Source organism: Alosa alosa, chromosome 16 (assembly GCF_017589495.1).
Source record: "Alosa alosa isolate M-15738 ecotype Scorff River chromosome 16, AALO_Geno_1.1, whole genome shotgun sequence".
Lineage (NCBI taxonomy): Eukaryota > Metazoa > Chordata > Actinopteri > Clupeiformes > Clupeidae > Alosa > Alosa alosa.
In genome coordinates, this window is record NC_063204.1 from 24,161,900 (window position 1) to 24,177,618 (window position 15,719).

General features: G+C 40.6%; 1 protein-coding gene across 2 annotated transcripts; it reads right to left on the minus strand.

Annotated features, from left to right (window-relative positions):
• Positions 1-3,863: 3,863 nt before the first annotated feature.
• Positions 3,864-11,931, minus strand: LOC125309715 (eotaxin-like). 2 transcript variants are annotated; one of them, XM_048266794.1, is made up of 4 exons: positions 11,858-11,931; positions 5,401-5,506; positions 5,106-5,223; positions 3,864-4,459 (listed from the first exon to the last, which is right to left on the minus strand). In XM_048266794.1, exons 2-4 carry the CDS (start codon positions 5,459-5,461, stop codon positions 4,216-4,218), a joined length of 423 nt encoding a protein of 140 aa, XP_048122751.1. In that variant the 5' UTR covers positions 5,462-5,506; positions 11,858-11,931; the 3' UTR covers positions 3,864-4,215. The 2 variants fall into 2 exon arrangements, with proteins under 2 accessions (XP_048122751.1, XP_048122750.1); XM_048266793.1 differs by lacking the exon at positions 11,858-11,931 and adding an exon at positions 6,020-6,166.
• Between the last annotated feature and the right edge of the window lie 3,788 nt (positions 11,932-15,719).

Consider the following 15,719-nt stretch of genomic DNA (forward strand, 5'->3'; position numbering starts at 1 on the left):
TTAATAACCACATTACAAACATTATAGAAACTGTGCACGGTGTACAGATTACTTTAACAGCCAATTATCGCTTAAGCCAACACCACAGCATTTTAACCACAACATATCTAATTGTACAAAGCTTGCTTACTTTGTCCACTAGAGGAGGAGAGTGGGCCATTTATGTAATGGTGTCTATCTGCTCAAGCAGAATAAAGCAGCACAATGGATTCTTGAATGGTAGAATTAGTACGCCAGTCTTTCATGCTGTTTCTAAGACAAGGCTTTATTATATAGGAATATATTAATGAAAACACAGCAAAGAATTCATTATGAATGGGGGGTGGGTGCAGGTATCAACCCATTCAGCTCTCTGTTGTATACACATACACCACAGGTGAGTTAAAACTCAAACCACTGTATGTTACACACTTGCACCCATAAGTACACAGCCTAGTATTGCCAATCCTGGTAAGAGATGACTGGCCATTTAAGAGACACCAGTGTGCCTGTGGTTTGTGGACCTAGTTTCAAAACACACCGTAATATGCTGGATGTATGTGAAAAGGTCTCCGTATTGATCTGTGAAGCTGGTTTCTGTGGGTCTGTTTGTCTGTGTGTATGTGTGTGTGTGTGTGTGTAAGAGAGAGAGAGAGAGAGAGAGAGTGTGTGTGTGTGTGTGTGTGTGTGTGTTCATGACATTACTGTCTTTTCATAGATAAAGAGCAGACTTTTAGAGTCAATATTAAATTTACTACAGCTAAGGCTAAGGTTACTACAGATTACGGATTTTTTTACAACTGTTTACACACCACACATTTTCAGATGTACGTACATTTGCGAACGTAGCGTTATAAGCGCCATGGACAAACCACAGATAGCGAAGGCTGTCGGACTCAAGTTTACATCGTATTTATCAAACTTTCGATTCATAGTGTAATCTGCGCCTTTCTCCGCCCCCTACCGCAATTTACGAACGTCCACAACTGAACGGCAGAGCTATACATACAAGCGCAGTTGAATGAAGTTAACTGATGACAACATTAAAAAGAAACAAACGTTTAGCGATCATAAAATAATACCATACATGATAAGCAGGGAGATAATGGAGATCAGTAGTTCAAACTACTTGTGCACATAGGCTATGGAAGATTTGTCAAATCTAAGTTTAAGTGAATGATGTGAAAGTGAAAGTAAGACATTCGAAAGGCCAACGAAAGTTAAGGTTGCTTTTGATATAGTACAAAGACACAAAACTATATATTCATAGACCTATAGACCTTTCAACTGCAGAAACATACATGTGTGTTCCTAAGTCATTTCCAGAGGCACAGAAAGATCATTGAGCTAATGGTAATGGGGACAAACAAAAATAAAAAAGACAAGTTTTTAAGGTTTTTAATTGCGCTGAAGTCATTTTAATTTCAAAGTACCTGCATTGGTTTTAAACATTTCAACCGGAAATCCTCTAGGAACAGATTGAAAGGGTCTATATAGCCTATATATATAGAGTATATCTATTCATAGGCCTATACTAAGGAAATGATCGGATGATGTTCAGTAAAGTAATGAGGACTGAGTGTGAATAAGTGGCAAATTTGTGTTTGGTCACAGGTTGTGCCTGAAAGACGAAATCAAGTTACCATACTTCCTGTTAGATGTTTGTGCATTAGGTAGAAAACTGTGTGTGGTGCTTTGCAAAATGTGTTTTAGGATATTAAAAAACTGAGTCAAACACTGAAAATTAGTGTACAGTTTGGCAGATTTGGTGCGGGGTTATGGTTATAGCAAAGATTTAGAGTAAGCAGTTGAAAAAAAATGAATATGTGTGCATAGTTTGCATGAGTAAATAGCTTCTGCACACACACATATATGCTTGTGTGCATGTGCCAGTTTTGTGTGTGTGTGTGTGTGTGTGTGTGTGTGTGTGTGTGTGTGTGTGTGTGTGAGTGTGTGTGTGTGTGTGTGTGTGTGCGCGCACACGTGTGAATGTGTATGCCTCGGTCTATGTGTGAGGAGGCATGTGTGTGTGTCTGCAGTGTATGTGTAACAGTGTGTGTGTGTGTGTGTATGTGTGTGTGTGTGTGTGTGTGTGTGTGTGTGTGTGTGTGTGTGTGTGTGTGTGTGTGTGTGTGAGAGAGAGTGTGTGTGTGTGTGTTTGTGTGTGTGTGTGTGTGTGTGTGTGTGTGTGTGTGTGTGTGTGTGTGTGTGTGTGCTTCTGCTTGAGCGTGAGGGAGCAGGTGTGTGATTCTCAGAGCATTACACAGGTGATGATGAGACCAGACACCAGCAGCAGGTGTTTCATTTCACTGCGCTCCCTGCTCCACAGACACCGCACCTACACACACAGTTCCCATTCCCACCCTTTCACACATTCCCCTCTCCCACCCTCTTTCCATCTCACTAGCACATTGGTGACACACACACACACACACACACACACACACACAAACTGATATACACAACATGTAGTACTCACATGAAAGACAGTGTTTACATTTTAGGTATCATTGCAAGCAATAAGTGGATGAACCTATTTGCACAAACAGTCATGCACAAACAAACAACTACTCAAAACAACACAAACAGACACACACACACACATGCAAATAGCTCACATGAACACACATACCAAGTGAGACCTCATTCACCACAAAACCCACAGCAAGTTGATTTCCTGTAGTGTAGGGGGTCTTTCTGTGAAAAAGAGGTGGGCTCTCTGTGAGCCGAATGAGCAATGGAAAAACAAAAAAACAAAAGCAAAAACAACTGCCACCTCTCTAATAGTATTTAGAACTATTTAGAATAATTTCCTTCTTTACTGTTTTCTAAAACCTTTTAAATAGGAAAGGTACAAATGACGAAATGAGCCATGTTTACCCTAGTTTGGCCCATTGACACATGTGCTAAAGGACAGTTCAAGACTGTGGAATGACATTCTCCCAATTGAAAACACCTCTGTAGGCCATGTCATAATAATTCATACTTTATTTAGTCTTTGGCTATGTAAGCTCATTCATCACAACTTTAAAAGTCACACATTTTGGGGTAGACACTCCCAGCAATAGACAATCCAATCAGTTTGTGGTAGTATATTTCCCCCTGGTGGGTCCTTTGTAGAAGTACCAAGCTGATGTTTTTAAAGAAGTCAGTATTTTGTTGACAATTTATATCATGAAACAAAATTATACAAAAGGGGATAATAACCAATTTCTCAGGCCATCACTTATCTCAATATAGGTCATAGCAAAGTGGTTGGTTTACTGGTTTACAAATGAGGCCTCCACTGAAGTGATGACAAAAATGGTTGTCTATGAAAGGACAACCGCATGCTGTGGTTTTCAGTGACCTTGATTGTGCTATGCGCTGAACTAAACGCTACACTCTACCCAAATAGTTCAATGTAAATTGCCTGCTGTACTGAAGAGACATGAGTAGATTATTTCAGTAATATATAGAAAAATATCTTTATTAATGGTATAGAAACAAATACATGACCAGTGACTGAAACCACATACACATTACACAACAAGAAGATGAGCATTTATTTGATATGTTCCTATACAATATATATATATATATATATATTAAGTTTTTTATAAGTATATACTGTTCCTATACAATATATATATATATATTAAGTTTTTTATAAGTATATACTGTTTTGATCCCGTGAGGGAAATTTGATCTGCATTTATCCCAATCCGTGAATTAGTGAAACACACTCAGCACACAGTGAACACACAGTGAGGTGAAGCACACACTAATCCCGGCACAGTGAGCTGCCTGCAACAACAGCGGCACCCGGGGAGCAGTGAGGGGTTAGGTGCCTTGCTCAAGGGCACTTCAGCTGTGCCTACTGGTCAGGATTCAAACCAGCAACCCTCTGATTACAAGTCTGAAGCGCTAACCAGTAGGCCACGGCTACCTTACATCATAGATATATAAACAGAGATATGTTAAAAATATAAAATGAGGGTACACAAGCAGCACACATCTTCACACACTACTGTGTATGACAAGTTGTTGTAAGATAAAAACTGGTGTCATGCAGGAACTTTGTGAGAAACCACAAAATTGACACAGAAATCCACAAACACCTGATTAATATCATAAACACATTTAGCTTTTCAGAGTAATTTTGTACATGAAGAATGTCCATATATTTCGAAGTCAATACAGAGGCAAGGCAAGACAGAGAGACAGAGTATGTGTCCATTTGTGTGGTCAGTTGGGCTATTGGGCCTGCTGCTTCCGTGCCCTCCGACCGCCGTGCTTTTTCCCTTTTCCTCGTCCCCTTCCTTTCCCCTTTCTCCGTCGCTTTGGGGGGCCGTTGCCTCCAGGCTGCGGAGTGTTGCTGGACTCTGTATTCGCCCCTGACTTTGCTGCCTCCTTCTTCTCATTCACTATTCTCATGGCGTCCTTCACCCATTGGCTGTCGGGGTCAGCACAAATACGCTTGCTCTTCTTTGTCACTAATCTGCATGGACAAGAAAGGAGGACTGGTCAGACTTCTGTGAGACAATGTTTATGTTAACAAATTGCAGTCATTGTTACATATTGTCATTAAAAAATGTAAAAAGATCTTCAGCTTAGAAAAATCTCTCTAGACTCGTTTTCTTCTACGAAGACATAGAAGCATGAAAGAAAAAATAGCAAAAGACCACCAAGAAGAAGAAGGCCAAGTCCATCTCCTTGTCAGGGCTTTTTTCACATTATTTTATCTGTTATCTACATGTGTTCATTTTGCTTAAAGAGCATATGCATTGTGTCTTCTGTTGCTTTGTTGCAATCAGTAACATCAGTGGTTTTAGAAAAGATCCCGCACACTGTCCATTCCACATGCACCTGATGAAATTTACCTGACACAACGTTTCGGTTAAATTTACCTGATGAAGGTCTGACACCGAAACTTTGTGTTTTATTCAAATACTGTCCATGTTTGCATGCGGAATGGACATTGTGAGGGATCTCTTCTAAAACTCTAAAAAGATTCATGACACATGGTCTTCTCCAACGCACCTATCCCCAAAGTGTGCAAAAGCTTTGCCACTTTGCAATCAGTAACATGACATCAAAAGCGTCAACCTATAAAGGTTTTGTCTGTAATGAAAGATTATACTCACACCACTGCATTTATGGGGCAGATTCCTCCCTGTTGCTGAATGTGGTAGGTTTTCACATTACTGGGCTTCAGTCGCACCGAAGACAGAGCGAGGCAACAGTTTGTGGCTGGGCTGCTCACTGTAAGACAAAAACATTAACAGAGATTTCATTAACAACATATGTATTACAATCTAAGCAAAATATTAGTATTACACTTTATACATATTATATAAATACACTAGTATATTTTATGTTTATATGTTTCAGAACTACATTTATATTATATAATGAATTTTCTTGGAGCTTGATTCTTACCAGCTGGTAAGATGAGACATATCGAGATAAGGCAGCAAACGGAGAAAGTGAAGATGTTCATCTTGTCTGTCAGCCCCTCGTGTGAGTTTAGAGCACTGACTCACCTCTGAAAGACAGCAGTGGTTTTTGTAAGCGACAGGACTTTCCATTAGCCCACAAGCATTCGCACCCCCTACCTCACAGAAAGACAAAAATGTGTAGGGGTGGGGTTGAGGTGGGGGGTGTCAATGTAAATGTGGAATTTCTTAGACAAGCTGATCTTACCAATCAGTGGTCATGACCACCCTGTGTCCTTTCCTGCAATGACCATTTTAAACAGCCCCAATAGAGATTTTACTCAAATTTCCCCTCATAAATGAGGTGGGTGAACATCACAACATGACTAGGTGATATGCAAAGGAGTTCAAAATATGATTATAGATATGAGGATAACATGGCTCAACCTGCTTTACTGGGACACAACAATGAAGTTTTCCATCACAAAGTTCTGTATAATTATAAACAAATATAGTTGTGCACCCACCAGCAAGCATAATACCAAAAGTCTGATCCATAACAATAAACCAACTCTTCAAAATGTTCTGTGTCCGAGAGAGTTTAAAGTTTAAAATTCCCATACCATCAGTGATCCATTCAGTCAGTTGCATCCATTGCATCCAAAAACTTTAGGGCTTATTGGTTAACTTCTCAATTGCAGAAGGAGTGAAGAAGGCTTCATTATTTCAATGTAGTATTAGCCCGGAATGGTCTTACCAGATTGTCTGAGGCAAGCTATTTGCGCTCACAACAACCCCGTAATTGACGGTGGATCACCACATCACCAACCTTTATATCCCTGCCTGGGATATAAAATCTCGGGTGCTTTCCTCTTGCGCAACATCAGTTCACTCAGGTCACTCCATAGTAATCTTTCTTTTTCTCTTGGAGGAAACTGCACCCTCCACGCCCAATCATTAAGCACTTTTGGTGACATGTAAACAGGCTATGCTAGTGTAACGGAATGTCACGGGTGTTTATGTAAACTCAAACCTATAGCTTCAGTTATAAGGGACCGTTCGGTATTTATGTCAAGTCAAGTCAAGTCAAGTCAAGTTTATTTATATAGCACATTTCATACACAGAGGTCATTCAATGTGCTTTACATAAACAAAACCAAACGATAATAACAAATAAAAGCATAGAAGGGCAATATAGTCAAAGAATAGTTAAAAGGTAAAGATCATAATAAAAAGAAAACATAAAACACAAGGTAAAATCATTTAAAAATAAAGAATAATTAGTAAGCAAAAACAAAGGCAAAAGTAGTAAAAAAAAGTAATAAAAGACAAAGTAGAATAATTATCGAGGCAGATTCAGAATTTGTAACTCGGCACAGTTAGCAGAAAGCGTCTGAGAACAGTTTGGTCTTAAGTCTAGATTTAAAACTGGCTTACAGTTGGGGCCTTTTTAATGTCATCCGAAAGTTGGTTCCACAGCTGAGCCGCATAGCTTCACCATGTTTAGTTCTAACTGTAGGTTTTACTAGCAGGTTTTTCACCTGGGACCTGAGAGGACGAGAAGGTGTGTACTGCTGAAGCATGTCTGACAAGTATTTAGGTCCTGCTCCATTTACTGATTTATAAACAAGCAATAGTGCTTTAAAGTCAATTTTGTGACTTACTGGAAGCCAGTGCAAGGACTTAAGAATTGGAGTAATGTGGTCAGTTCTTTTAGTTTTTGTTTTAGAGTCCTAGCTGCTGCATTTTGTATCACCTGAAGCTGTTTAATAGTCTTTTTAGGAAGGCCTGTGAACAGTCCATTGCAGTAATCAACCCTGCTGGAGATAAATGCATGAATGAGTTTTTCTAAGTCATGTTTTGACATCAGCCCTCTGAGTTTGACAATATTTTTGAGGTGGTAAAAAGCTGATTTAGTTATTGCTTTCTGGAATTTATGGAATGGACCACCGGAGGAAAATAGGGGACGGTCATGTCTTTTTATTCTTTGTTGAGGGGAGGGTCACCCATTTTTTTCATTCTAGGAGGGAGGGTCACCCAACTTTTGTATTCATGAAAACAGCAATATTTGGCCACCTGGCCAAAGATGACATTAAGCGTTTATTCTTTATTAACGCCTATTGTAGCCTAAGCTAAAAAGCTTAACGTGGCTTAATGTCCAAAAACAACAATCAGTGATCACCAAATTTCTCTCATATTGTTCCTCATAATCACTAGAATCTTTATGTTACCTGCACGTGACAGCATTTCTTCAATCTCCTTCACTGACACATATGGAAGCAACGTCCCAAAACAACGATCAATGATCATCAAATTTCTTTCTCATATTTCTCCCCATATCCCGAAGTTTTTTTTTTTGTCTTTTGGAGCACGTCCGAATCCCAGGACATAACGCACTGTAGGCTACCTCATAATAAGCTCGAGATATAATTCAAAAGGGGGCAGATAGACCTAGGCTACACTTAAAACTAAAAAAGATGAACTTTTAAATTGCGATCAGTGACTGGCATCGGGTGAACGAAGCTTTTCGAAGTTGAACATGCTATTAAAAACTATTTGCGCACCTCCATGTCACAGGAGAGACTAGGGCCTAGTCCACACATACGAAACCGATCTTTTTTTTCTCCGTCTTCCCTGAAACCGCATCAAGAATATTTGCGTCCAAACGGATCCATCTCAACACGACTCAACACGTTACTTCATCCCCCAGGCCTATAGGTGGCACTGTTTCTTTACAGAAATTGACCAAAGTTTGTGCTTTACAAACAGACAGAATAGGCTATGACGAAATAGCTAGTGTAAGGAAACCAGAATTGTTTGTGTGGACTGATGGTGAACTGTCAACTGTAGTCAACTGTAAAACTAATAAACTTTATTTTCACGGTTTGTGAAGGTGCAGTCCCGTCCTTTATTTGGCTAACGAGGTAGGCCTACTAATCACCTTTACTTTCTTTGGTTGTAGGATAGTCCGTGATTCACATTAGTTTTGGCTATCACCGCAATTAGGCTACTAAACGCGCAAGGCTTACCCAAGTTCTAGGCTATTCTGTCGCCACATTTATAATATTGCTATAAAACCTTCGTTAGTAACAGTCAATACGTTTGCCTGCATCAAATCGCGCATTTGCATTCAGTGTGCTACCATCGGCTTAACATGAGTTCTAAGCGTCTTTGTATGCTTATATCTGATTTCACTCGACTGAATGCATGTATATATGTTGTAAGACATGTAAAATAAATGAATGACAATGGCACTACCCACAAATTAATGTAGCCTACACGCGACTTTCCTAAAACTTAAGTTCTCTGGCGTCACTGACAGTAGCTAGAATGCATTAAAAACACCGGAAAAAACAGTGTTCAGTCCACCAAGTCATAAGCTATCGGGCTCGCGCAGCACCAGTTGTGATATTTATCTTAATGGAGTGTAATCGTAGGTAATGTCATATATGAAAACTAGTATTGTTAGGCAATACTATAAGTGCAAGTCCAGGGCAGCTGAGGTGTGGCGATGACATCATCGATACGCAAGCAGGATGTGCGGTTTCGCTGTCTAAACGAACTCAAACGGGCTACGGTTTCAGATTTCTCCACTCTGGAACCAGGTTTCAGAAAAGTGCGGTTTCGGGCAGTGCGTTTACAGGATTCGTTTGGATGCTCGGCCAAGACGAAGCAAAACCTCTGCGTTTAACCTAAAAAGCGACTCCGTGTGGACGGGCCCCTAGGGCTAGCCCTTCTATGAATTCAAAAAGACGTTAGGCTATAGGTCTATGGGTCAAGCTGGCCTATGATTTCATGGCTGAGTTTGCAGCAAAGTAAGCAAGAAAACGTTTTTTATTCTGAGTCAGGATATGGCGAGTCAATGTAATTTAAATGTTAGCCTACAGACCAGTTTCCATAGTGCATATCTTATCAATAGTTTGAATGTCGAGTGTGTTTCTGCTCATTGACAAATAGCGTTCAGCACAATGATTCAGCTAATGTTATAGGCTATACAATTCCCACTCTTAGACAAGCTGGTGTAGCCTATAAAATGCACCGACAGGTAAAGTAGTAGGCTACGTGTAGTAGGCTATCGCATGATTTCATGCAAGTCAAAAGGCCTCGCACCAAGTTCACGACGACCCTGCTCCTCCTAAGACGGCGGAAAAAAAGTTCAAATACGTGACAAACCTGGAACAAGTTGACAAGTACACTGTATGTTTCAGTCCCGGTGAAGTGATTATTATGACCGCCGCTAGCGAAGCTAGCTAAGCGGTCATATAGTGATTGTCAAAGGGTTTTTTTTTTTTTTTCGTCATCTACTTCCTGAATTTTTGGTCAACGATACCCGGGACACCGAAACACCGGTGCACATGAAATGTGGTGGGTATGTAGCCATACTAGACTTTTACGGGAAAATTTTGTTTGGTCCCCAGGGGCCACTCCTCCGTGCTGGGCCCCCCGAAACCCAAAAAATGCAGTTTTTTGTAAAATAACTACCTGAACCGTGGCACCGAGGATGAAGAATTTTTTATGGTATGTTGGTCTCAAGGGCCCACATCAGCCTGGCCCATAATCACTCATTTGTGATTTGCACAGTGTTATGGTTAGGGTTTTAAAAAAGGGTCCTATGTTCCCGGTCCCATACAAAGCGGGGAACATAGGACCCGGGGAACATAGGTACATACGCTCCCGCTGCTTTAGCAACACACCTTAAGCTAGACTACTGTGTAGTGGGTCCCATTTACAAGTGGCTACTTCATTCGCGCTTTCTGTGATTCATGGAGCTGATGTGGCAGCTTAAGTCCACTTGATACTGTAAGGCGTAAGCCATTGGTTTCCAAAGGAGATTTTATTTGTGTCGCCAGCATAGACAATTTATGTTGTAAATAGGCCTACCTTATACCTGTAGCTTAGGGAAGCTAACAGCTTTCTATTAGGATCTAGTTTGTTAGTTACAGTTTTGCCATAACTCCCTGATGCATTTTTGCATTTAAAATAGCCAGAGCGTGGATATCTCAATCGGAAAATTAAACAATATCGGGCGCCTACCATGGACTAGGCTGGGTGAACCCACCCTGATCTGCCGGCGATTTATTTTTTGATTTCTTAAAAGATTGAGCTTGGTCTGGTGAAAGCCAGACTAGCCATGGACCTCAGTTACACAATGCAAGGGAACATGAATCAGCCTATATTTGCACGAACAATAACGAACAATAGCTCTTCAACTTGGCCCGTTAAAATGTGTATGAACAGTCTAGCGACGCATTTCATGAAGGCCCATTTGGACATATCAGTTATTTGCATCACTGGTTAGATATAAAACTGCATTTCGTTTCAGACTACTAGAACTTAATTTGTGCATTGACAATAAAGTATCACATGAACTAGAGATGAATAAAATCCTATGTAGAAGAAGAAACATTCACAAAAAATCCATTCATCCAAAAATGACCTTTGTTTTTGATAGCTGTTGAAAACTGCATGGAAAGAGATGTTTTTGTTAATAAATAAATAAATAAATAAATACAAATATAAAATTATGCTGATACCTTCTGCTTTTCCCAAAAACAATGTAGCCTACAGATGTAAGTGACCTTTCATCAATCCAGTTGCAATGGATGAACTGTGAACTGCCCTACTTGTGATTGTTTAGAGATTTTAAAGGTTTTATAACAATGCTACAACTCCTTTGCTATTCTACAATCTATTCACCTTTGCAGCACCAGTAGGCTACTTTCTGTGCACACACACACAGGCAGGCCAAACAAGCATACACAAAAGTTTCAAGAGTGGGCGATGGAGTAAAAGATGGAGACAAATTGATTAGTGTGATTTATTTTCGCGGAACGGATGTACAGGACTGAGCGGCAGTCATATTTTGTACAGCTATGCGGTACATCTAGTTTGTGAAATTGTGCAAACGACAGCCTTTTCAAGGCATTTCAAGGAAGGAGTGGTAGCATGCAAGCTCCCTAATTGACCCAGTACGGAAGGCATCAATAAATTGTTGGGGAGGGTCATGCGTTTTTTCTCAATCACTTTGGAGGGTCATAGAAAAATTTCTTGCTGGCGAGGGAGGGTCACGTCTTTTTTGACTAACGCTCCCAAAATTCCTCCGGTGGCCCCTTAAATAAATAACGAACAGTCCCTAATAAGAGGGAACAAGTAGAGGCGGAAATCATTTGTTACACCATGTATCAATCTGGAATAAAAGTAGTCTGGAAGCAGGGAATAAATAGTTGAATATACCATAATAATTTATTACGCCAGGCCAGACCTTAGTACCTCAAACTAGGAAACACACATTTAAAAAAAGAAACTAAAAGCAAACAAATTAGGCCTACACACGGGCAAAACAGCAACCAGCTGATGGCACCCCTAAAACACAGACACCCAGATAAACTTGACATAGGGAAAGGCAGTCAACATTATAATTAGGCAGCAAGGAATCACTGCAATCTTATGGAGCATATTACCTGAGCCGTCAATATCTACCCACACAAAATGCGGAAGTGTAGCTGCCAATGAGTCATCTAATGAAACAAAGGAGGACAGTATAGAGACCTGCTGCTGAAACTTAAAGGTGAACTGTATAGACCCTTTCAACAATAAAAACAAAAACAATGCTTGAACGTTCTATTTGGGCCCCAATCTACTTCCACTGCATTAAGATAACATATGGAATGTTAAAAAGGAAGTCTTGTGGGGCCAACTATGATGCTGATAATGGAACTCTCTTGAAAGGGTCCATAAATACCTACATCAAAGTCTGTGATCGATCTGATGCCAGTAGATGCACACCTCTACCGCCATTCACCTCCGTGAATGCGTTCGTGCTAGAGCGCCATAGAAGGAAAATGTCCTACAAGTGGAGTACCAAGGCTGGTTTAAATAGCCTCAATCTAACAAGCAATCAGCTCATCCCTCCCCCAATCAAGGTTGCCTGCTCGATTATGCTACTATGCAGTATTTCACTACACTAGCGTCATGGTAACCCAAACAGGACAACAGTGTTTTTTAAGGACATCCCACTCTCTATACCTGGCAATGAGTCACAGTATCAACTGCCCTGAACGTAAATGGGAAAATATTCCAATTACAATGGGCTGTTAGCTTCATTCTGATATTTCAAATTAGAGCGCAACCAATTTTAAAGGGGGAATAAAGGGATTTTAAGGGCCGATATACCGACTTCGATGTTTGAGTGTGTGTGTGTGTGTGTGTGTGTGTGTGTGTGTGTGTGTGTGTGTTTGTGTGTGTGTGTGTATGGCGGTGGGGTTATGGATCCTGCCTTTCTGTTAAGATCTGACCACAAGTCTTTGTCGACATCAACAGGTGATGTCCTCATGGGCTAGGCAACGGGGAAAAGATCTCCTTGTGTGCCATATCCACCCTTGAACTGACCTCACCTCAATGTCTGCATGACGTACTACACTGTGCATGGGTACTCAATGTAAAAGTATAGACTTGAACAGGTACAATAACTTACCTGAAGTATATTTGTAGTGCTAAGCCTCAGACTGATTCGTGTTCAGTTTTCTCTGTAAGTGTTTTCAGGTATGTGTGTGGGTTTCACCAATTATCAGATGTGCTTGCAAGTGTTTTTCCAGTGATAGTATCTAATGTAAGAAGTGTGTAGTGGTTCACAATAAGTGTGTTGCAGAATTGCAAATGATGTGCAAAGCAGAAAAAGTGTATAAGCTATGTTTACACAGTGTTTAAGGTACTGTATGCTACAAGTTTAGGTATTGAGGCTTTGGTCTAAGCATTCGTTTTTACTGTGTAAGCAATGGACAAAACTGCAAAGGGGGAAATGGAGGCCGCATGTGTATAAAGTAGCAGAAATTGGGTGACCACCCACCAGACTCTGAAAGTAAGGACAAATTGACAAAAATGAGGACACCCTCCAATTTCTGCTAACTGTATCTTTTATCGCCTCTTGTTTCTATGTCTGATTGTCATGTCTTTCTGTGTCTGTGTTCTGCGCCTATGCCTTTCTGTGAGAACTACACATTGATTGGCAGGGCAGACAGGGAAACTCCAAATAAAATGTCAAAAGTAAAATGTTGAAACTAGGCCTATGACAAAAACTCTTGTTTATGAAAGAGCATTTGCAGCTATAAGAAATGTTTAATGACACGTCATAGTGACCACATGAAAGTAGAGTTTAATGTGAAGAGCTTCACTGCAGGATGTTGCAAAAGACCAACCGTGCCATATCCATCAGTAATTCTTTTGAGGCGTCTAATAGTCTCACCTTGCTCAAATAAATTGCTATTGGAGATGAGACTGCATATGCACTATTTATAAATAGAATAAGGGTGTTGTAGGCTGCAGTGGGTTTTCTTGTCGTGGAACAGCTAAATCAAGTGGGTTACACACACTCATCTGCAGTTACACACCTCCCATTCCTTTAGCACTTGGGCTAACCCACGACTAAACCCACACTTACAGCACTTTCACTCTGCAGCTACAATTTTGCATGATGACCCCCCCCCCACACACACACACATAGACTCAAGTGTTCACGTGAGTGAAAGAACAAGTTCAGACCCAAGAACCACATACGTTTTAACAGCATCGTTTATTAATAGGAGCATTCTACTGCGTACAGGATAGAAGCTAACAAAAGAGACATACCACAGTGAATGGAAAGGAACCGGTAATTAAAGGTGCATGTTAAACTTTCTCAGAATCCTTTGCGTATTATGTGAACTTCCGGCTGAAGGCACCGGACATACATCATGGCCTAGGGTTGTAGGACGTAGGTGGAGAAGTGCACTCAGTGGAGCCCTGAGGTATTTCTGACTACCTGACCACCAGCACCCCACGCTCTGGTTAACCAGAAGTTCAGTGAAAAACTTGTCAAGATGAGTATTCTAGTGGTTGACCAGCTCTCCCAAAAGCTTCAGAGCCTGAATGCACATGGAAATGTTGAGGCTATACTCTATAGTTAAAAAGAAGTATGGGTAGGCTCTTATGTTGGTAAAAAAGACAATGAAAACATATATATCTAACATATATGAGGTATATATATATATAAACCTTTTAAAAGCAGCCCACTTTTGCTATGATGACAGACTCTTGGCATTCTTTCAGCTACTTGAGTTAGCACCTGGAATGACTTTCCAACAGTGCTGTAAGAGTTCCCATGCATGTTGAGCACTTGTTAGCTGCGTTGTGTAACATATGTAGTTTATTTTTGTTTCCATCAAATTAAGCTCTGATGTACCTAACTTGTAAGACTCTACCACACGAAAGATGTTTCACTGAAAATAAATGCCACATGGCAGGAGCACACATTAAGACATAACATTGCAGATGATTGAAGGATGCTGGATGTAACATGGTGTGATATTTAAAAGTTGAACCCAGTACCCAGTTGGGGTTCGAGTGCTGATTTATCTAAAGCTTTTTTTATCCAAAGCATCTTACAACAATCAAGGTACAATAAAGGTACAATAGGGGCACTAGGATATTGTTGTTGTTGTAAGTTGTTGTAAAGTAATAATAATGATGATAACTTAGATTTATAGAGTGCCTTTCAAGATACCTATGATCGCTTAACAAAAAACAAAAAAGGAGGGGTAGGGAAAGGGGGTTAGAGGCCAAAGGCCTCAGTGAATAACTGTGATTTTAGGAGTCTTTTGAACACGACTAGGGAGTGGGCACTGTGTATGTTGAGGCCTGGGTAGTTTGTTCCATAGTGGGGACAGCAGCACAGAAGGCTCTGTCCCCAAATGTCTGATGTGGGGGGTGGTAAGCTGATCCTTGTCAGACGACTGCAGGGAACGTGACTGAATGTAAGGGTGGAGGAGATCAGTGAGATACTGGGGTGCAAGTGTGGGGTGCGCAACTTGACTGGCATCCAGTGAAGCTGCATGAGGATGAGTGTGACGTGCTGCCAGGGTTTAGGCATGTTGCACATAATGATAGCATGTGTCATTTGCATGTTAGCATCACATGAAATAGTTAAATATTGAGTGGGGATTTCCTCATGTTTGTCCATTGATCTGAATAGGTTAATTCGGTTGCACATGTCCTCATTCAACAGTAGGCCCTTGTAGTCATCCCTTTCATTTACACCAAGCAACCTACTCGTCAGGTGGTCCAGTCCAATTTGAAATCTGATGTGTTACTCAACTATATTTTAAGACCTGACCTGTCCAGGACCACCTGACCTTCCTTGACCACCTGGCTGGAGTAGAAAATGACTAACCAGGTGCCAATTAAAGGAAAATTCCGGTATTTAGCACTTTGAGTCCCTTTTCTGGTTTGTTTTGGATTAACTAGAGTGGTGGACACCAAAATGTTGACAATTGGTCCTGTGAGTGATGA

Excerpts from the sequence above, each read along its gene's own strand:
- LOC125309715 (XM_048266794.1), bottom strand. The coding sequence starts at position 5,461 with ATGAACATCTTCACTTTCTCCGTTTGCTGCCTTATCTCGATATGTCTC. Across the intron at positions 5,224-5,400 it reads ATGTCTCATCTTACCAGCTG|TGAGCAGCCCAGCCACAAAC; the intron begins GTAAGAATCAAG and ends TTTGTCTTACAG. Across the intron at positions 4,460-5,105 it reads TGCCCCATAAATGCAGTGGT|ATTAGTGACAAAGAAGAGCA; the intron begins GTGAGTATAATC and ends TTGTCCATGCAG.